Consider the following 22,253-nt stretch of genomic DNA (forward strand, 5'->3'; position numbering starts at 1 on the left):
TATATTTTTTAATTTAGTTTAATTTAATATTTGATATATGAATTTATTCTACAATCAAACAAAAAATATTAATCAAATTAAAAATCGATAAAAAAAATTTTAATTAAAAGTATTATCAAACTCAGTATTTTTTTAATTGAAAAATTAATTTTATTCAGATTAAACAACTGAAAATACATATTCAAAACTCTAAATAAAATAACAGAAAGAAAAATAAATTAGATTTAAATACGACCACTCCCTGTCAAGTCTAATATTGTTAATATTTTATAGAATTAATTTAATTTTAAATGCTTAAATAAAGATTAACATTTTAGAATTAAATTAATTAATGTAGTTTATATATATATAAATTAATATTCTTATTTACTCTTTGTTTGGAGTAATTTATTTATATATAAATTAATATTCTTAATTTCAAATTAAAAATGTGTTATATTTGATAACTGCTTACATTTAAACCAGTTAAAAGAGAAAGCGGAAAGGGAGAAAAGGAATGAGCAATCATTACCCTGATGGTTAATAATAACACAAGATGCTTTATATCTAAAGTGGCCCCATCTTCTTTATTTATTTAATTTTTTTTTTTTTTTTAAATTTTAATTAGGAGAGCATGTGAGGCCAAATCCAAAAGGGGTGAAATGGGTAAGGGCTTCTTTCCACCGACAATAATTTTCGCTTTCTCCCATTTTTTGCAATTTTCGATTAGAAAAAAAGCGCAGAACTTTCCAAATTTTGAGGGAATTATTTTCATGCCTATATACTTGGTTTTTATTTTAAAATTATTTAGTTAAAATATTTTTATATTTTATATAATTAAATTATTTATTTCTTTTATTAAAAAGTTATACCTTTTTTAGTATTTAAATATAAAGAATAAATATATTAAAAGAAAAAAAGATTTTATTTTTTTGGAAGCGAGGATATTATTTTAGTTTTTATAGACTTGATTTTTGTAGTTGAGACTTTGTTGGATCCGATTGAAAATAATCGGTTTTGTAGCCATTGGACATGAGGGGCTTCATCATCTTTCTGACTAGTCGGATCTTTATCTCTGCATATTTAGGGTCTTTTACATTTTGATGACGATAATTTGAGATTGCCCTCTGTCACATCGCTCCTTTTGTGTGGTATCTGTTTTATTGACGATTCAAATCATGGGTTTACGTTTAATTATTGATGGTTTTGGTTTGCGGTGAAGTTATTGTTTCAGGCTTTTTGTCTTTGTGATTTTTTTGCATGTCGTTGCTTTCTTTGCTATTTATTTCTTAGACATGGAATGGTCACCTTTTCTGATTGAGTTGTTGCTTGGTCAATACTCATAGTAAAAATAATGGCAATGCTAGGCAATTTCTGTAATTTTAGACTATTTAATATAATTTAATTTTAATATAACAATTTTCATCACAAAAATTATCAACTTCATCACTGTTAGTTTTCAATTTCGACAGAACCACTTTTATACTAAAAATTGTTAAATCTATTTTTCTAAAATTGTAATCGAATTTTTATTGTTGGCTTAGTTTTTCAATTTATGAGTTATGGGTTGGAATTGTGGGCTGGATGAAATTCTGTTAGGCTTGTTTATTTTTGCTCTGCTGGACTTTAAATTAAATTAATTTTGCATAATAAAATAAATTAAATATATTATTATAAAAAATAATAAAATTAGTAGAAAAAGTTTAATTTTTAAAAATATATATTTATTGTTACAAAATTATGACTAAATATGTTCTAATAAAATTATTAAGTGCTAGTAAAAAATAATTATTTATAATAATAAATATTATTGTTGAAAAATATTTTTCAATAATATTGATAATTTTTATTACTGTTTTAATAATCTCCATTCAACTTTAATGGTGGTCGCGATTTAAGAGAGAGAGGGAAAGTAAAATAATAAAAAAATAATTTTTATTTCTTTCATCATATTTGAACTAATGAAAAATTTAAAAAAAATATATTTTTTCATATTTGAAAAAAGGAAGTAGAATAAAATAATATTATTTTCTTAAAATTATTATTTTATTTTTTATTTTAAATAAAGTAAAAATTAATGAAACGAATGTAACATATCCAAACGTGCTGTTCAGGCACATGACTTGTAAATGTAATAATGAAGAGACATTGGGTTTAGCAACAAAATCGTGTTAACCATGATCCAATACACTCACACTCACTGCACGTTCGTAGATTCCCATCCATATCTTCTATTTCCAATGCACTTTTATTTTTTTTTAATACTATTTTAAAAGTAAATTCTATAATTTTAATCTAAAATTTTAAAAATTCATTAATTACTAATTTTTTTTACAACAGTATTAGGTGTAGTATTTTTTTTTAATAACAATATTAGGTGATTATAAGAACTCAATTTATATGAAAATAAATTATTTTTTTTATAATAAAAGAAAATGACTTATTTAAAAATAAGGAAATTACCTTTTGTATTTTGTATTTTTTTCTTTTTTAGGTTGTGGAACATAGAAAATGAAGTCACCAGTGGGCAGCTACGACCGTTGACCCATGTTGCCCGAAGCTCGTGTCCTATTGTCTATTAATTTATTTATTATTATTATTATTTATTAAATTAAGACTAAATTTAATTTATTTTAAAAATTAATTTAAAATTAATTAAAATAAAAAATATGTACTCAAATTTAATATGATATTAAAATTTTTTATTTGATTAAATCTTTTATAAATGTGTTATATACCGGTAAAACTTCTGAACACAATAGTAAAAAAATAATATATAGATTATGAATATTTTATCTCTTTAAATTAATTTTAAAATAATATTCAAATTTAATATTATTTTAAACAGTAGTGAAGAAATAGGCTACCCAATAACCTAAGATCACTCGCACAATCTTATATGTAATAGTATCACGTGGGGATTCCAGCGTCTTATCAAAGATAAAGCACTCACATTCTGATTTAAAAGCTACAATTACATTTTTTTTTTTTTATCTTTAAAATTTATTTAGCAGCATTCTCAATAATTTTATTAAATCTAAAAATACAACCTCCACAATTAAATCGTAATTTATTTAAATACTAAAAAGCAAAAATCATAAAATGATATTTTTTTTATTTAATTACAAATTAAATTATTAAACTCAACTCCCCAATCTTTGTATCCACAAGATCAAAGTAGTAATTACCGTGTATGCACATGAAATTTTATAACATAATTATTGTATATACAGTTTTATTATACTTACCAATTATAATGAATTTTATGTAAATCCCACATTATTAATAATCAAAATCTAAGCGTTGTACATTTGCTTGGAATATTTTTGCACACACAAGAATGAAGGGGTGGAGCTAGGAAAAGTTCAGCCTGAGCTTCACTTTTCACAACCATAGATGAAGACTATTTGACGGCTAAATCATCAACGTTTCAACTCGCCTTTCAATTCTACAAGTCATTAAATCCACATTTCAATTCAGTCGGAAAAGAAAGGACAAGGGAAAAGAAAATATCTCAAATTTTCAACAGCTCAAAGGCCATCCCTTAAATCTTTTTTTTTTTTTTTTTTTGCACAGCCTCTAAATAGAGATGTAGCCCCTTAAGATTAAGATAGCATGAATCACTTTCTACACACAGCCTCCCTTTTAGCACAAATGAATGACAAAAAACTCAAATAGAGAAAGGAGACAAAAGGGAAATACATCCAATCATACAGCCCATAAAAGCTGAGAATACCCAAACCTACTTTTTTTTTCTTTAAAAATAAAAAGAAAAGAAAGAAGAAATAAAGTAAGGACGTTTTGTATAACTTTTGTATTTGTTCCATGTACATTTAAAAATAACTTTATCTTCTTAACTTTATTTTTTTTCTTACTTTGTTTTCTTATTCCTGTTGTATATGAGAGTAACATAAGCGAAAATAAGAGCATCCTCCTCATCAAAATACATGCCCTTGTATGAGCTGAACTAATTATGTTGAGAAAATACTCTTTCAATCTTATTTTCCTATTTCGATAAACAATTAAAGTAAATTTGATAAGTACAAGCATATCTTCAAAATAAAACAGTTCATGTCAGATAAGAAAATCAAACCCAAGACAAAAGGCAAATAAAAAAAAGGGAGGAAGAGAAGAACAGTAAACATCCTCATTTACATGAAGAGATTTGTTATATGGGTTACTTTACAAGTTGCCTACCAAAGATGATGATCATGAAAGCAGACTTACATGATGTCTGCTCCAAAGAGAATGAGAGTAACAACATTAATAATTATTTCACAAAAGGGTGGAAAAGCCTATATTCCTTTATCGCGCAGAGAAAGATATCATGTGGATCAACAGAAACATAAAATATGATTATAAGCTCACCTTTTAGAAGAACCAAATGCAACCATGAGGTAACTGCATATCTACAACGACCAACATCGATAAGATCATCATCTGCTAACCCCCATTCGGATGCCTGTGCCATGCTGTGTTTCTTCTGAGTATACCCATCCTCAAGTGGTCAATTACTAGACGCCGCCACTCTTAACTGTTTTGGGTGACATACCTTCAGAACCCCGTGAAACACTTAGTCTCGACTTCTCATTTTCTGCTGATTTCTTCATTTCTATCTCAAGCTGCTTGCAGTTTTCCCCATGGGATTTGTTGAACAATCTCACAAAATTCAGTAGAGTTGTAACAACTGCAGAATCATTTTTTTAATATATAAGTTAGAAAGGAAATACACAGAAAAACAACTGTACATGGTTATTTTCAAAATTACGAACTGTTTATGTAGCTGTTTGGGAACAAAACTGGTGAGCTCTAAAATGTTGCAAGACAGTGCTTTTTCAGTTTTGAGCAAATCCGATAATGCACAAAGTTTTTGAGAGCGAGCGGAGGCTATGCTCAGGATCAATAGAGAGATAATGAGCTGTTTTAAGAAAGGAGCATCAATCATAACACAAACGCCCTAGAGCAAAATTAGCCAAAGAAAGAAATATCCTAGCTCCAGGGATATGTAGTTGCTATAGGTGAAGCCACCAAACTCAGCAAATGACCACCAGACAACATAAGAGTTCTTTGCAAATGCATGTTTCAACTTCCGGAATGGTCCTCTTTCACAACTTAGGATTGCATGGACATTAGAGAAGTTCAAACAGTTACACCTTCCTGCAAAATTTATGATGACTGGTACTAAAAGTTTAAGACCTTGCACAATGATTGAATAGCCTTCAAATCAATGCAGCAAAGATTAATTTTTCTAAAGGTTGGAAGTTTTGGATTAATTGAGGCAACCATGTTAAATTATGCCAAACACAATAAATATATGCTCTAGTATCTTGCTGCTTGGCTTTTTTATGCTCTTGTCAATGGCAAAATCCTCAGTTATTATATCAGCAGCATTAAAATCTCTCATTCCCATCAAACATCCCATCATGTGAAGCTGCTTTGTTGAATTCCACAGAGATCACATGCAATTTTATTATAGTACTGAACCTGTGATGGTCATTTCTCACTGATCCACAGGTCATTTTAAGGTTCTAGTGATATAACAAATGTTTCACTTTGACTGCAAAGTAAATTTGTTGCTTGGGAAACAAATGCTGTTAGCGGATACTAAAGGGATTCAAAAGCCAAACCATCCAAAGGAGTAGATGCTCTCAGAGATCGACTCCAGCAAATACCAAAAGGACTACATGAACTTTATGTCCAAAAAATAAGCATTACAAAGCTAAGACAATTTCATGTATAACCACAGAATCATAATGATACGTAGAAATTATACTACAATAAGCTCCCAGGTTCTCTTGATCAACAACTGGAAGGCCAATAGCACAACATATTGATGTAACAAACAAATACCTTGTTCAAAGGGACAACGTGCTGGATCTTCTCCAAAATAAAGAATCAATGCATCCACATTTCTGCCCTGCAATAGAATAAAAAGCATCAATGTCCAGGATGAAGTATAGAATCATACGAGTACACTAAAAAATTAGTAATCACCAAAGAAAAGATAAGACCTACCACTCCTGAGTATAGAGAAGCCAAAGCCCTCACTTCAGCCTCAGCAAAACGAAGGAACTCTTTTAAAATCTGAATGATAGAAGATACACCATATGAGCATACATGCTGTGCACACTCACAGATAAAGGAGCTGAATATTAGAACTTAACATATTTGCTTAATCTATAATAGAACCATCATCCAAAACTGGACATAAGACCTTCTTGATCATTATTGGACGCAAATCCTTTTCTATTCAGCTGCCTTTCTTACTTTGGTATTATTTTAATCCTATTCAAAATTCTTGTCAAAGAATTCAAATGCAAAAATATGCTTTTTCAATGCCATAATTTTCTTTAATGTCACACCTGTTGCATCCATATCAGCTCTACTTGGAGTTACTTCTCATATCAGGTCAGACTAGGTTTACCAGTACCATCAAATTACAGATTGGAGTACATAGAAATCTACCAAAACATTGTATCAGTTAATTCTCTGTCAGACCAGATTCATTACTCGATCTCATGAGAAAGTAACTGTTGACTTATTTGCTGATTCTAACTGATTTTAAAGATATGATTTTATTTGATCAGAATCCTTAATTATCTCTGTAATTATTATTTGATTATTTGCTTCCTGTTTAGATATAATATTTTGTGTATAAATAGTCATGTAAACCAATTGTAAAAATCAAGAATGAAATACAAGAATACCCTAAACTTTCCCAAAATTCTTCATGGTATCATAGTTTTTTCATGATTTTAGGGTTTAAATTCAATTTTATCTTCTTTGAGACTTTAAAATCTTATATTTGCCTTTTTGGTATTAACTCATCTAGGAGTTTTTCCACCTCTCACCATAGGCACTAGGGGAATCGTTAGCCCGACCGCCAGCTCCGACGTCGGAAAAGCCCGCGCGTGAGGCTCACGCGCCTTACCTTCCCGCCACGTGATACATCGCCTGACACTGCTTTGCTGCTCCGATCACTCCGGCAATGATTCTGACCGTCTTTCCGGCCTTACCGTACCACTACCCGGTTTTTGGTGATTTAGTTGGGCTCTCTTATGTGTACAACCTTGGGTAACCCCTATTCTTTCACTGCTCATTTATCTTTGCTATGGCAGAAGGTAAACGGGTCTCCATGACAGAAGGTAAAAAAGTCTCAATTCCTAACTCTGATAATCCTTCCTTGCAAATTAGTCCCATAAAACTTAATGGAACCAATTATCTTAGCTAGTCAAGGTCTTGTTTGTTGTTTATCAAGGCTAGAGAACTGCAGGACTATGTCACTGGTAATAAGAAGCAATCGGATGAGAGTGATCCAGATTTTTCTCAATGGGACTCGGATAATTATCTTGTTATGACATGGTTACTTAACTCTATGCAACCTCATATCTCTAAGTCCTATTTATTAATTGATACTGTTGCAAAAATATGGAAGGCCTTGTCCTTAACTTATTCCAAGCTTGAGAATGATGCCCAAATTTATGATATTCGGAATAAGATCCATGGTACTAAACAAGAAGAAATGACTACCTCCCAATTTTATTTTGATTTATGTGGCTTATGGCAAGAACTTGATTACTATCAAGACTTCCGGGCAGACTGCACTAGAGATGCAGTCAAATTTCCGAGAATGATTGAAAAGGAGCGGGTCTATGATTTTCATCCAATTCGAGTTCAAGTGTTGGGAAGAAATCATTTTCCTTCTCTAGAAGAAGCCCATGCCATGTTCAACAAGAGGAAAGTCTTCGACATGCTATACTCTATACTACACCAGTTGAAAAGGCTGGATTGACTATTAGTTTGAGCACACCGTAGCCTCCTAATTCTGAGAAAGATCACCTACACTATGAGTCTATGACTATCGTGAGAAACTGAGGCATACCAAGGAGACTTGTTGAAAGTTACATGGTCATCCTACTAGAGGCTGTGGGGGGAAACGAGGTACCTCCAGAACTCACGCTAATTTAGCAGAAACTATGGAGGAGCCCTTTAAGGAGACAACAACAACTAAGTTCCTTTCCCCTAATGAAATTCAGTCTTAAGCACCTCTTGTCTCGTATTGACACGTCTTCATCCTCCGGTGCCACATCTAACTTTATAAAGTCAGGTAATACTTTCTCTCTTGATAATGTTCCATGGATTATTAATTCTGGTGTGAATAGACACATGACAGGTTCTTCTAAAGGCTTTTTTAATTATTTTTCTTCTCTAACCAAAGGTAGTGTCAGAATTGCTGATGGCTCTTTTACTCTCATATCCGGAACAGGTTCTGTTATTTGCACACCCAATATTAAATTATCATCTATCCTTCATGTTTCTTGCTTTCGTATCTATCTTTTATCTGTCAGTGCTATCACCAATACTCTTAATTGTAAAATTGAATTATTTCCTGATCATTGTGTTATTCAGGATCTCGCACATGGAAGAGGATTGGCAATGGTAGGTTGCATGATGACTTATATATGTTGGAAGATGATCTAGGCTCTTCGATATCTCAAGCCTGTTTTGGAGAAAATAAAGATGTCAATCAAGAAATAATACAGTGGCACAGGTGGTTAGGGCATCCATCATTTTTTATCTTAGAAAAACTTTATCCTAATTTGTTTGCTAGAACTCAGTTTAGTTCTCTATTTTTGTGATGCGTGTGAGTATGCCAAGCACACTAGAACCTCCTATCCTTTGACTCATAATAAAAGCTAAATTCCTTTTGTGACTATTCATTTTGATGTTTAAGGGCCAACTCAAGCTATCTCCTTATATGGTAATCGATAGTTTGTCACCTTTATTGATTATTGCACTCGAATAACTTGGGTCTATTTGATTAAAGCTCAAAGTGATGTCTTTTCATGTTTTCAATCTTTTCATAAGATGATTTGTACTCAATTTGATACTAAGGTGAAAATTTTGAGAACCGACAATGGAAGAGAGTACATGGATAGTAGTTTTTCTACTTATTTGGAAAATAATGGTATAGTACACCAGACTAGTTGTCCTTATACTAGGGCTCAAAATGGCGTTGCTAAAAGGAAAAGACATTTATTGGAGGTAGCTCAATCTCTTACGTCCATGAATCTACCCAAAGCATATTGGGGAGATGCAGTCCTTGTATCTGTTTATCTTGTCAATAGAATACCCCTCAAGGATCTAACTTTATGAGTCCTTTGGAGATTCTACAAAGGAAGAATTCATACATTGTTCCACTAAAAGTATTTAGGTGTGTTTGTTTTGTCCATACTAGGACGGCAGGGAAGTTGGACCCCAAGACCTTTAAATGTGTGTTTGTTGTGTATTCTCCGACACAGAAGGGATGCAGGTGTTATTACCCTTCGTCTAGGAAATACTTTGTCAATATGCATGTTACCTTCCGAGAAACTGAACCCTACTTCAGTACCACCCACTCACCTCTTCAGGGGGAGAATAATGAGTAAGAAGAAGTGATCCCGAATTCTATGATTCTGAATGATATGATTCAGCTAGAGAGTTTGAGTTCTAGTAGACATGGGGATATGTCTAATCAGGGGGAGAGAATTGGATATTTGGACAAGCCAGATTTGAGGAGGTATTTGAGGAGAGACAACGCAGAAGAAGCCATTATGCAGTCTACTCAGAGTCAAGAATATTCTTTTGTTGAGTTACTCACAACTCTTGAATGCTCCAATGACTTAGATAAACCTATTGCACAAAGAAAAGGGGTCAGATCTTGTACTAAACATCATATTTCTAACTTTATTTCTTATGAATCCTTGTCTCCCACCTATAGAGCCTTTGCCTTGTCTATTTCCTCTATGTCTATTCCATGGGATTGGAAGGAAGCTCTTGCAAATCCTAAATGGAAGGGAGCAATGATTGAAAAGATGAAAGCATTAGCTAAAAATGAGACCTGGGAGCTTATCACTCTCCCACCTGGAAAGAAACTTGTTGGCTGCAAGTGAGTGTTCATAGTGAAACACAAAGCTGATGGTACAATTGAACGGTTTAAGGCCAGATTGGTTGCTAAAGATTTACCCAAACCTATGGAATGGATTATCAAGAAACATTTGCCTTAGTTGCAAAAATAAACTCAATCAGAGTCCTATTATCTTGCACAACCAACTTGGACTGGGACTTGCAACAGTTTGATGTGAAGAATGCTTTCCTCCATGGAGATTTAGAGGAAGAAATGTTCATGGAAATCCCTCTTGGGTTCGCTGATGAGAAGACACAAGGAAAGGTGTGCAGGTTAAAAAATGCTTTGTATGGGCTAAAATAATCTCTCAGAGATTGGTTTGACAGGTTTAGCAAAACCATGATGTCTTTTGGTTGCCAACAGAGTAATGCTGATCACACTCTGTTTATCAAACATCACAAGGGTAAAATCACCCTTCTTATTGTGTATGTTGATGATATAGTAGTGACAAGTGATGACAAAGAGGAAATGACTCAACTAAAAAGGTTGTTGGCTCAAGAATTTAAAATTAAAGATCTAGGAAAACTGCAATATTTCCTAGGTATTGAGGTGGCTAGATTAGAAAAAATGAATTCTCATCTCCTAAAGAAAGTACATTTTGGATCTTTTGGAAGAAACTGATATGTTGGGGTATAAACCAATAGAATCTCCCATTGAAAATAATCACAAGCCGGAAGCAGGAAATAGTGAGTCCGTGAATATTGAAAGATACTAGAGATTGGTAGGAAGATTGATTTATTTCTCACACACTCGATCGGATATAGCCTATGCTGTTAGCTTAGTCAGCCAATTCATGTATGATCCTCGCGAAACTCATATGCAAGCTGTACTTTGCATCTTGAGATACCCAAAGTCTACGCCAGGGAAAGGGCTTCTTTACTCCAAACATGGTCACCTCCGAGTTGAAACTTTTACAGATGCAGATTGCCCAGGATCTCTCGATGACAAGAGATCCACCTCTAGCTATTGCATAGTTGTGAGAGGGAACCTTGTCACCTGGAGGAGTAAAAAATAAAGTATTGTTGCTCGGTTAAGTGCTGAAGCAGAATACAGAGCAATGGCTCAAGGTGTGTATAAACTCTTATGGTTGCAGAAGTTATTGGAGGAGTTGAGGTTGCCCGAAAGAGACAAGATAACTTTGTATTGTAACAACAAAGCTGCTATCAGTATAGCACAAAATCCAGTCCAACATGATCGGACGAAGTACATTGAGATTGATCGGCATTTCATTAAAGAAAAATTAACAGAAAGTGTTTTGAGCTTAGTTCATGTGACTTTTACTGGGCAACTTGCGAATGTGTTTACTAAAGGGCTCAACAACAAGATCTACTATAATTTGATTTGCAAGTTGGGCATGTGCGACATCTTTGCACCAACTTGAGGGGGAGTGTTGACTTATTTGCTAATTCTAGCTGATTCTAGGGATATGATTTGATTTGATTAGGATCCTTAATTATCTCTGTGATTATTATTTAATTATTTGTTTCCTGTTTAAATATAATTCTTTGTGTATAAATAGTCATGTAAACCAATTGTAAAGATCAAAAGTGAAATACAAAAATACTCTAAACTTCTCCAAAATTCTTCAGTAACATTACACCAGGCAATCATATCATTAACTATTTGTCAAAATTTCTTCTTATTCATTGGTAATGATAACTATTTGATATATTCAGTTACATGTATCCTTGCATTTTCAAAGTTACAAGGCCAAATGTTAGTTCCTTGAGATGAATATATGGATCTTGCTGCTTGCTGCTTACTGCAATTGAGATGTATGATTCTAAACCCAACAAACAAAATTCAATGCTTTTATCGAAGAATAGAAATATTCTGTGAAGAACATATAGGCAAAAGGACATTCTCTCTCTACAATACAATATATATACATATATATATATATATATATGGGGGTTGGGGGGAGAGGGAGTAAGAGAGAGATGTGCTTTTGGCTATAGGCATAGACAAACTGTCAACTAATATGCTCAAAATACCTTGCGAAAATTATCTGATATAGGACCATCAGTCTCAGAGGTTGAAAGTTCCTGTACAACCTTTTCTAATCCTTTGCTTATGGCTTGCATTTCCTCTGCCAAAAATTTAAGTTGTATCTAGGTGGATAGCACACATTTCAGTCACAAGACACTGAATTTTTCTTATTTTATTACAATAATGTAGTAATAAGAATACCTTTGATGCAGGTTCCAAACTGGCAAGATCCTTTGAAAAATCTAGAAGTTCTGGTAATTTGTCAGCAAGCACCTATAGCAATCAATCAGAATAACCATGATTTGCATACTCATCAATGAATAAATACAAGAAAACCTACAATTTTGGTCACAACAACTTATGTATATTAAATTTTTAAAAAAACTTAATTTTCATATTTATTATGAATAATATAAATTTATTTCCCTACAAAACATTACTTTAAAGTTTTAAATAGAATATATCTCACTAAATAATTTTTTCATAATTTTCTAATATTTTTACTACTTAAAAAATTTACAACAACATTTACATTTATAAATTTTACCTACTATAATACTATCTTAATCCCTACAATTTTGGTCACAACAACTTATGTATATGAAGTTTTTAACAAAACTTAATTTTCATATTTATTATGAATAATATAAATTTATTTCCCTACAAAACATTACTTCAAAATTTAAAATAAAATATATCTAACTAAATATTTTTTTTCTAATTTCCTAATATTTTCTCAAAACAAAAAATTTACAACAACATTTACATTTATAAATTTGCCCGACTTTAATACTATCTTAATCCATATAATTTTAGTCACAACAATCTATGTATATTAGTTTTTTTAAATAACTAAAATTTTTAATTTATTATGAATAAAATAAATTTATTTTCCCACAAAACATTACTTTAAAATTTTAAATAAAATATATCTCACTAAATAATTTTTCATAATTTTCTAATATTTTTTCTATATAAAAAATTTACCACAACATTTACATTTATAAATTTTTCCTACTTTAATACTATCTTAATCCCTACATTTTTGTCACAGCAATCTATGTATATTAATTTTTTTAAATAACTAAAATTTTAAATTTATTATGAATAAAATAAATTTATTTCCCCACAAAACATTACTTTAAAATTTTAAATAAAATATATCTCACTAAATATTTTTTTCATAATTTTCTAATATTTTTTCTAAATAAAAAATTCGCAACAACATTTACATTTATAAATTTTTCCTACTTTAATACTATTTTAATCCCTACAATTTTGGTCACAACAACCTATGTATATTAATTTTTTTAAATAATTAAAATTTTAAATTTATTATTAATAATATAACTTTATTTCCCCACAAAATATTACTTTATAATTTTAAATAAAATATATCTCACTAAATAATTTTTTCATAATTTTCTAATATTTTTTCTACATAAAAAATTTACCACAACATTTACATTTATAAATTTTCCCTACTTTAATACTATCTTAATCCCTTCAATTTTGATCACAACAATCTATGTAAATTAATTTTTTTAAATAACTAAAATTTTAAATTTCTTATGAATAATATAAATTTATTTCCCCACAAAACATTACTTTAAAATTTTAAATAAAATATATCTAACTAAATATTTTTTTTCTAATTTCCTAATATTTTATCAAAACAGAAAATTTACAACATTTACATTTATAAATTTTACCTACTTTAATATTATCTTAATCCCTACAATTTTGATCACAACAACTTATGTATATTAAATTTTTGAAAAAACTTAATTTTCATATTTATTATGAATAATATAAATTTATTTCCCCACAAACATTACTTTAAAATTTTAAATAAAATAGAAATATGACCTAAGACATAACATCTCAAGATGTTTATGCCTAAAGTATCATATTCAATGTACACAACTTTGTAAAAAAATGATAAGCTAAGTAGTGCTTGTTTACACAAGATAAAGAAAATCATGGACATAGCTTTACCAAACTAAAAGTTAAAAACACACAATGGTAGAGACAAGCACCACATTAAACTTGCATTAATAACATGTCAAACCACCATAAGAAACTATACTATGTTATTATTTGAATTCTAACTTCCCAGTCACCATTTGCATCTCGATAGCAGTTCTGCGGAAAGTAAAGCAAATGACATGTATGATGTTTCATCTCCTATAATTAAACAATGAGAAACCTAAAATGGAACTCAGGTTGTACAATTCCCCACTAAGACTTAACCCTCAAAATTTTAAAATTAGGCCTTTCTTTTATCTAATTGACACTGCTCTTAAAATATAATGATATCAAGAAGTTAAAATAGGTGTATGATTTATGAAAATCACTAGAATACATGGTGCATTTCCTCTTATAATAAAATATGAGATTTCCTAAAGTATACAATATATAGCCATTGAAAACCAGGAAACCAGTTCATAAATTATATGCACATCAATATTTAAAAAAAGAATTTATTGTAGAAAAAGGAAAAGGAGAAGTAATAGTGTACTGCTACTTAGCAAAGCAATGCCTCATTGACTTGCCTCCACAACTTACTAAGGCTTTAACACCATTCCTTTTTCTATAATTTTTTTCATAGGTTTTCTTTGTTTAGATCCATATTCAATTCAATCATACGATATAATTATTGGTGTGATTATACACAACTGAATCTATCTCCTCATCCAATTTAAGGCTCAAATTTAGCTACAAATTTATATGGACATGTTGCTTGGCTGCCTGGAAATTTCTGTTTCTGGCTATTTTGATAGTACTTCAAGACATGTGCATGTGTGAGTAGGGGAGAGTTGTCTATCATATATGGTCATCCCCCAGCTCTATGAGAAAGGCTATTTCTATAATTTGACATTACGACCTTCAAATCACAAAGAAAGTAACCTTACTATTATATCAAATCTCACCCTTATTAAGATAAGATATAAGATCCCATCTAATCCAAAAATCAATATAACAGCAGCAACTAAGGCTTAACCCCAAACTAGTTGAGATTGACCATATGCATAATTTATTGCCATTCAACCTTGTCTAGAACTAATTCCGTGTCAATGTTCAAACATTGTAAATCTTATGATATCACTTTCCTTCATGTTATTTTAGATCTTCCCCTTTGTTTTCTTCCTCCTTCCACCACAACTTATCATATTGGATGCTCTACATTGACACAACCAAACCATCTTGATTGACCTCTCTCAGATTATCTCTAGTTTGTGTTGCACGCATGCTTTGATGGATGTCTTGCCTATTTTTGTGTGCCAAACATCCATCAACTCGTCTTGTAGGTATGTTGTTTTAAAGATGCCTAACATTCACTTTCTATAACATATAGTTGGCTTGATCCAGTACTATACACCTAACTATTTATTTTTGTTAGGGAATATACGGTCACATAACACTCTTGTTGTGCACCATTTCATCTATCATGCTTTAATCCTATAAATTACATCATTATCCATTAACCAATTTTTCTGAATGATGAAATCCAAAAAACTAAATTGGTCATATACATTAAAACTCCACCCAATCAAACTTCACTTACATTTCTCATACGACAAATAAACTCGCAATGCATATGTTTTGTCATATTGCTACTTAACCAAAAATCCCTGCTCTCAATAATTTTTCCCCACAACTACAACTTCAGATTAACTCCACTAATTTCATCCACTAAAACGATGTAATATGCAAATATGACTACTTAGCTCATCCATAATTAAAGAAATCAAGTGTGGACTCAAAGTTCATCCTTGATATAAACCCATTGTTATAGGCAATTGCAACTTGTTTGAATCACTTTTCACTTGTCTAACACATGTGATTGCCCTCTCATACATGTTCTAATAACATTCACATATTTTTTAGATGTATCCATTTTCTCTCCATCACTCACCTAGAACTTCCTCCAATATTTTATCATGTCTTTCTAATCAATGAATACGATGTGGAGATTCTTCTTCCTCATAAAAAATTCCATTAATCTTCTTAATAAAAGTATAGGCTCAATTGTAGATCTATTCGGCCTAAATTCAAATTATTCTCTAATACCTTAGTAGTAAAAAATCAATACAACCATTATGTCTTAATCTCAAACTAGTTAAATTCGACTATATGGATCCCTTTCATTGTTCAACTCTATTTCATACCTTAGTAGAAAAAAGTACAATATTAAAGGACAATCTTCACTAGACAATTTCACCAAGGATAAGTAAAAAATTGTACCTTACAAAGATAATGCATGAGAGTCATCTTGTTGTTCCTTGCCCGAGTCTCAGTTAGTTTAAGAAGACTATCCAACCTAAATCCAATAGCAGAACCTAAAAGAAAAAATAGCAATCAATACTAGAAGGAATAAAACAATATAGAACAAAAGATAGTACTACATATATATATATATATATATATATATATATATGTATTTATGTAAATTTATAAAAAAGGGTAAGAAAGGATATCAAATAGAGATCCAAAAATTATGACCTAAAGTCAAGGTTGTCAATAACAAAATCAAAATTGGCAGTGTTGTTAATTGTTGAATACCACATCGGTTGTGAAAAGGGTAATGTGCCCCTTATATGAGCCATAGGCAATCCTCCTCCTCGAGCTAGCTTTTGGGGTGAGCTAGGCCTGACCCAAATTTAACATGGTATCAGAGCCTCCCCATCCGATGTTGGGCCTCCCATAAATATGTCCACACACCAGTAAAATTCTGGGCGTGAGGGGGTGTGTTGAATCCCACATCGGTTGTGAAAAGGGGTAATGTGCCCCTTACATGACCCATAGGCATTCCTCCTTCTCGAGCTAGCTTTTGGGGTGAGTTAGGCCTGACCCAAATTTAACATTAACAAAGCATGATTTTATAAGCCATCATTAGGATGAATTTATTCACCAAATTACCAAATTTACTAAAATAAAAAATAAAACAATTAATGTACTATATAAGTGATATATCAAAACAAAATAACTAAAGGAGCATTTTGATGAATAATTAAATATTGCGTACTTCAAAAAGTTGATGGGTTGCTAAGAAAACATGTAAGGGAGTTGACACTTAAAAGGAGTTATTAGGCCAAGACAACACATGTGACACAAGCGTAACATTCATATGTTTTAAAATCATACACTATGTATTGGAAGATAAAAAAATTCAACCTTCTTAAATATTGTTATTTGGTGCATGATAACATAAAAAGCATGGACTCCCTTCTGATCAAGACACGTGTCCACAGTCCAACTGGCTTCATGCGCAACCACAAGCATTCTACGTCTCCTTCCACGCACCGGCATGTCAGCCTTTCTCCGGGCTCCTTTTTCGTCGATGCACTCCTTTTCAGCTCTCTTTCTGGCATGCCGCACCTCTAACTGGCCCTGTTCTGTGACCGGATTCTCCTTTGGGTTTTTCAAGGTGTTTTAACATCAAATTGGTCGTTCCTACTTCGTGTTGTTGGCCTCTTTTTACCTTTAAAATGTCAGATAAGAAAGACACTAATGGAGGTGATGTACGTATTTTTTATACTGCTCCATGGATTATTAATTCTGGTACAAATAAACACATAACGAGTTCCTCCAAAAGTTTCCGTAATTACCTTCCAAGTCTACAAAAGGACACAATCAGAATAGCCGATGGTTCTTTTATTCCTGTCTCTGGAACCAGATCGATTGTTTGTACTTCCAATATTAAGCTATCTTCTGTTATCTATGTTCCTCATTTTCCTGTTAATCTTTTATCTGTCAGTGCTCTTACCAAACTGTAAAATTTAGTTTTTTCTTGACCATTGTGTTATTCAGGACCTTTAAACTGGAAAGAGGATTAGCTATAGCAGACTGTACGATGGCTATATATGTTGGAAGGGAATCTGGGTTTGAATTCACCTCGGTCTCTTTTTGGAAGAAATCAGAATGTAAATCAGGAAATCATACAGTGGCATTGACAGTTAAGACACCCATCCTTCTTTGTTTTAGAGAAACTTTATTCTGATTTATTTTTCAAGGCTCAATGTGGTTCTTTAGTTTGTGATACTTGTGAGTATGCTAAGTACACAAGAACCTCTTATCCTTCCAGTAACAGTAATAATAGGAGTATGATCCCTTTTGTAATCATCCATTCTGATGTTTGGGGACCTACTCAAACGGTCTCACTATTTGGTAATCATTGGTTTATTACTTTTATTTATTATTGCACTCGCATGACTTGGGTTTATTTGATAAAGGCAAAGAGTGATATAGTTTCTTACTTTCAATCTTTTCACAAGATGATTTGTACTTAATTTAATGCTAAGATAAAAGTTTTGAGAACTGATGATGGTACAGAGTACATGGATAGCCATTTTTCAGCTTATTTGGAGTCTAATGGGATACTGCATCAAACTATTTATTTTTACACTAGTGCCCAAAATAGTATTGCTGAAAGAAAAAATAGACACCTGTTGGAAGTAGCCCGATCTCTCCTTTTCACCATGAACTTTCCAAAAACCTATTGCGGAGATATAGTCTTAGCCGCAGCTTATCTCATTAATAGAATGTCTCTCAAAGCTCTAAACTTTAAAAGTCTTTTAGAGGTGTTACAAGAAAAAAAATGCTTATACTATTCCACTAAAGGTATTTGGATGCATGTGTTTTGTTCATACTAGGACATGCGGGAAACTCGATCCGAGGGATCTTAAATGTGTGTTTGTTGGTACTCTCTCACACAAAAAAGTTACAAGTGTTACCACCCTCCATCTAAAAAATACTTTGTCAGTATGGATGTTACATTTAGAGAGTCCGAACCTTACTTTAGTACCATCCCATCACCTCTTCAGGAGGAGAACAATGAGAGAGAAGAGATGATTCCTAGTCCTATAACTCTACAGCGTTTTACTCTAGAAGAGACTATTGGTGATCAGAAAAAGATAATTGGGCATTTGGATAAACCAGATTTAAGGAGATACTCAAGAAGAGACACAACAAAAGCAGAAAAAGCATTTTGCAGCCTACTCAGTGTCATGAATCTTCTTCTTCTCTATCTGGTGAGTCATCCCTAAACCTTGAGCCTATTGATGATCTAAATAGACCAATTGCTTAAAAAAAGAGTTAAGCTTGCACAAAGCACTCTATTCATAACTTTCTCTCTTATGATTCTTTGTCTCCATCCTATAGAGCTTTTGCTTTGTCTATCCCATAGGATTGGAAGGAAGCTCTCAAAAATTCTAATTGTAAGGGAGCAATGATTGAAGAAATGAAAGCCTTGACTAAAAATCAGATCTGGGAGTTGATGTCTCTTCTACTTGGAAAAAAGCCAGTTAGCTACAAATGGGTGTTCACTATGAAACACAAGGTAGGATACACTAATGGGTATTCACTGTGAAACACAAAGCAGATGAATCAATTGAAAGATTCAAGGCCAGACTAGTTGTCAAGAGATACACTCAAACCTATGAAGTAGATTATCAAGAGACTTTTGCCCCAGTTGCCAAAATGAACTCAATCAGAGTATTGCTATCTTGTGCTGCCAATCTTGACTGGGACTTACAACAATTTGATGTGAAAAATGCATTTCTCTATGGAGACTTGGAGGAGGAAGGGTATATAGAAATCTCTCCTGGATTTACTGATGAAAAAACAAAAGGAGAGGTGTGCAGGTTAAAAAAGACTTTGTATGGCTTGAAGCAGTCATCCATAGCTTAGTTTGATCGATTCAGCAGAGCTATGATTTCCTTTAGCTATCAACAGAGCAATGCTAACCATACTATATTTATCAAACATCATAAAAGTAAAATTACTCTTTTCATAGTTTATATTGATGACATAGTAATGACAAAACTCAGTTGAAACAGCTTTTGGCTCACGAGTTCGAAATTAAAGATCTAGGAAAACTTTAATATTTCTTGAGAATCAAGGTCGAATCTTTATTTCTCAGAGAAAATACAATCTGGATCTTTTGGGAGAAACTGGTATGTTAGGCTGCAGACCAACAGAAACTCCTATTGAGAGCAATCACAAGCTACAAATAGGGATTGGTAAATCAGTGGATATTAGCAGACATCAGAGGTTAGTAGACAGACTGATTTATCTTCCACATACTTGACCAGACATAGCATATACAGTTAGCTTAGTCAGTCAGTATATGCATGATCCTCATAAGTCTCACATTCAAGCTGTTTTTCGCATTTTGCAATACTTGAAATCTGCTTCTGAAAAAAGTCTCCTATTCTCTAAACACGGTCATCTTTGCATACAAGTATTCACAAATACAGATTGGGCTGGATCCCTTGATGATAGAAGGTCAACTAATGATTACTGTACACTTATGAGAGAAAACCTTGTTACTTGGAGAAGCAAAAAACAAAGTGCGATTGCTCGATCAAGTGCTGAGGTGGAATATAGAGCGATGATGCAAGGTGTTTATGAACTCCTATGGTTACAGAGATTGTTGGAAGAATTGAAACTGTTGTAGAGGGACAAACTCCTCTTACACTGTGACAATAAATTGCCACTAGTATAGCTCACAATCCGATTCAACCTAAGCGAACGAAGCACATAAAGATTGATCGACATTTCATTAAAAAAAGTTAATAAATGGTGTCTTGAGATTACATCACGTGACTTCCGATGAACAGCTAGCTGATGTGTTTACAAAGGGCTCAGCAACAAAACCTATCACACCTTGGTTTGCAAGTTAGGCGTGTGAGATATCTATAGTCTATACACCAACTTGAGGAGGAGTGTTGACCAACATAGACAGTTCCTAATTAGAAAGATTCAGATCTTTGAGATCTTAACTAGGCTTGATTATAGGGCTTAATTATAAAGATTTTATTCTTATTATAAATATTTCTAATTTAGGTTGATTCCTTGTATATAAGATCAATTCGATTGGAATAAAATTAAAAATTTCTCTCAAAATTCTTCACTATTTATTTTTTATCCATGCACTCACGTTCATTCATTACATGTCTCATATTACTTTCCACATCCTAGTGACAAGTGAAGGTGTGTATGGAGGAATAGAGTGCAAAATGCTTGGCCTGTTATTTTGACTATTTTAGGTTAAATTTATTTTTGGCCACATGCAGTTTCTCATGTTCATTATAAGATTACTTTCTACGTCCCAGTGATAATTGAACATGTGGAACAAAAGAGCAATATGCTTGAACTGGCAATGTTCTTAATATCTATTGAATAAAGATTCATAAACAAATTATATAATCTACCTGAGGAATAATGTAAATATAGAATTAAACAGCAGCTCAACTTTTTTATGGATTTGTCTATAATCTCTTTTAAGATAAAAGAGTGCAGTTATTTTAGGGTTTGATAATGCTACTGACAACAATAATAAAATTCAAATAATCGCATACTCGTGATGTTGTAAAATATACATCAGATATTGTGCACTAAAGAACTCTTCCAGGACATGTAATGAAGATTTCAGTGCACACATATAACTGGTTGTCTGCATAATGGTTGATGTTCTAAGAATGAAGCACATGCTTCGTTGTCCAAATTTTTTAATAAAGACAGTTAACTTCATAAAATTTTCCAGCACAAGGGTCGAGTCCTTAATATCTTTAATGTAATATTTTCTATCAAACATTGATTCCTGCTGGAAGGTACAACAGGGAAGTTGATGACTTGGTACATTTTGATTGAACAAGATGACAGCAAGACATGACTAACAAAAATAGACTTACCCCTGGCAGTTCCCTGGTTTAAGGCATTTCCTAATGAAAGAATAGTCTGCATGATGCTTTTCAATTTGGCCGAACTCCTGATCTGAAAAATACAATTAGAAGCATGAAATAAATGTAAAACGTGAATAGTCACCTGAGATGTGTTACAAAAAAAAGGCACAATGCATTGTAACTTGCCTCTTCTGCTGTAGAATTCACCACATTCAGGATTTTCCTAAGGTCAGAAACCTAGATAGCAAATAAGAAATGATAGATCTGTACTCAACACAAAACTGAGAATAATTAGCAAGTAGACAACTGAATTCATCATCTAACCTGGGAATGAAACTGCATCTTAAATGAGAAGACTCTGAGCTTAGATTCTACTCTTGGTACTTTCATTAACTCTAAGAAAAACTGTCAAAAAGATTCATTCACATATTAATCAGGGAAAAATAAAGCACGCCTTTATTACAGCACAGATTTGTAATCTTATTAAGCTGAATATTAAGAATACTCTTTTGCACATGAAAGGATTTTAATCAATAATTACTCATTTTAAAAATACAAATGGGCCAAGCAGAAATAAAATACTACAGACCTGTTCGCATTTCCCTAACTTTTCCTGTTCTCCAGTGTAGCCCTGAACACAGGAATGCGAA

The 22,253-nt window shown here is 32.2% G+C and overlaps 1 protein-coding gene and 1 long non-coding RNA gene across 2 annotated transcripts in view; both read right to left on the bottom strand.

The window, feature by feature from the left end:
* Nucleotides 1–4,103: 4,103 nt before the first annotated feature.
* The window catches only part of LOC110607378 (formin-like protein 13), a 31,532-nt gene continuing 13,382 nt past the window's right edge, over nt 4,104–22,253 (bottom strand). The window contains exons 8-17 of the mRNA XM_043950207.1: nt 22,193–22,234; nt 21,928–22,008; nt 21,790–21,840; nt 21,613–21,694; nt 16,163–16,257; nt 12,116–12,187; nt 11,920–12,036; nt 5,995–6,063; nt 5,830–5,896; nt 4,104–4,666 (exon numbers count right to left, since the gene is read on the bottom strand). Of these exons, the coding sequence (XP_043806142.1) occupies nt 4,494–4,666; nt 5,830–5,896; nt 5,995–6,063; nt 11,920–12,036; nt 12,116–12,187; nt 16,163–16,257; nt 21,613–21,694; nt 21,790–21,840; nt 21,928–22,008; nt 22,193–22,234 (849 nt within the window). The 3' untranslated portion in view covers nt 4,104–4,493. The remainder of the gene's footprint in view (nt 4,667–5,829; nt 5,897–5,994; nt 6,064–11,919; nt 12,037–12,115; nt 12,188–16,162; nt 16,258–21,612; nt 21,695–21,789; nt 21,841–21,927; nt 22,009–22,192; nt 22,235–22,253) is intronic.
* Nucleotides 16,941–21,605, bottom strand: LOC122721705. The gene is made up of 2 exons (XR_006348432.1): nt 21,448–21,605; nt 16,941–19,346 (listed from the first exon to the last, which is right to left on the bottom strand). It is a non-coding gene; the product is annotated as an uncharacterized LOC122721705 (long non-coding RNA).

This window comes from Manihot esculenta, chromosome 14 (assembly GCF_001659605.2).
Source record: "Manihot esculenta cultivar AM560-2 chromosome 14, M.esculenta_v8, whole genome shotgun sequence".
NCBI classification, from domain to species: Eukaryota; Viridiplantae; Streptophyta; class Magnoliopsida; order Malpighiales; family Euphorbiaceae; genus Manihot; species Manihot esculenta.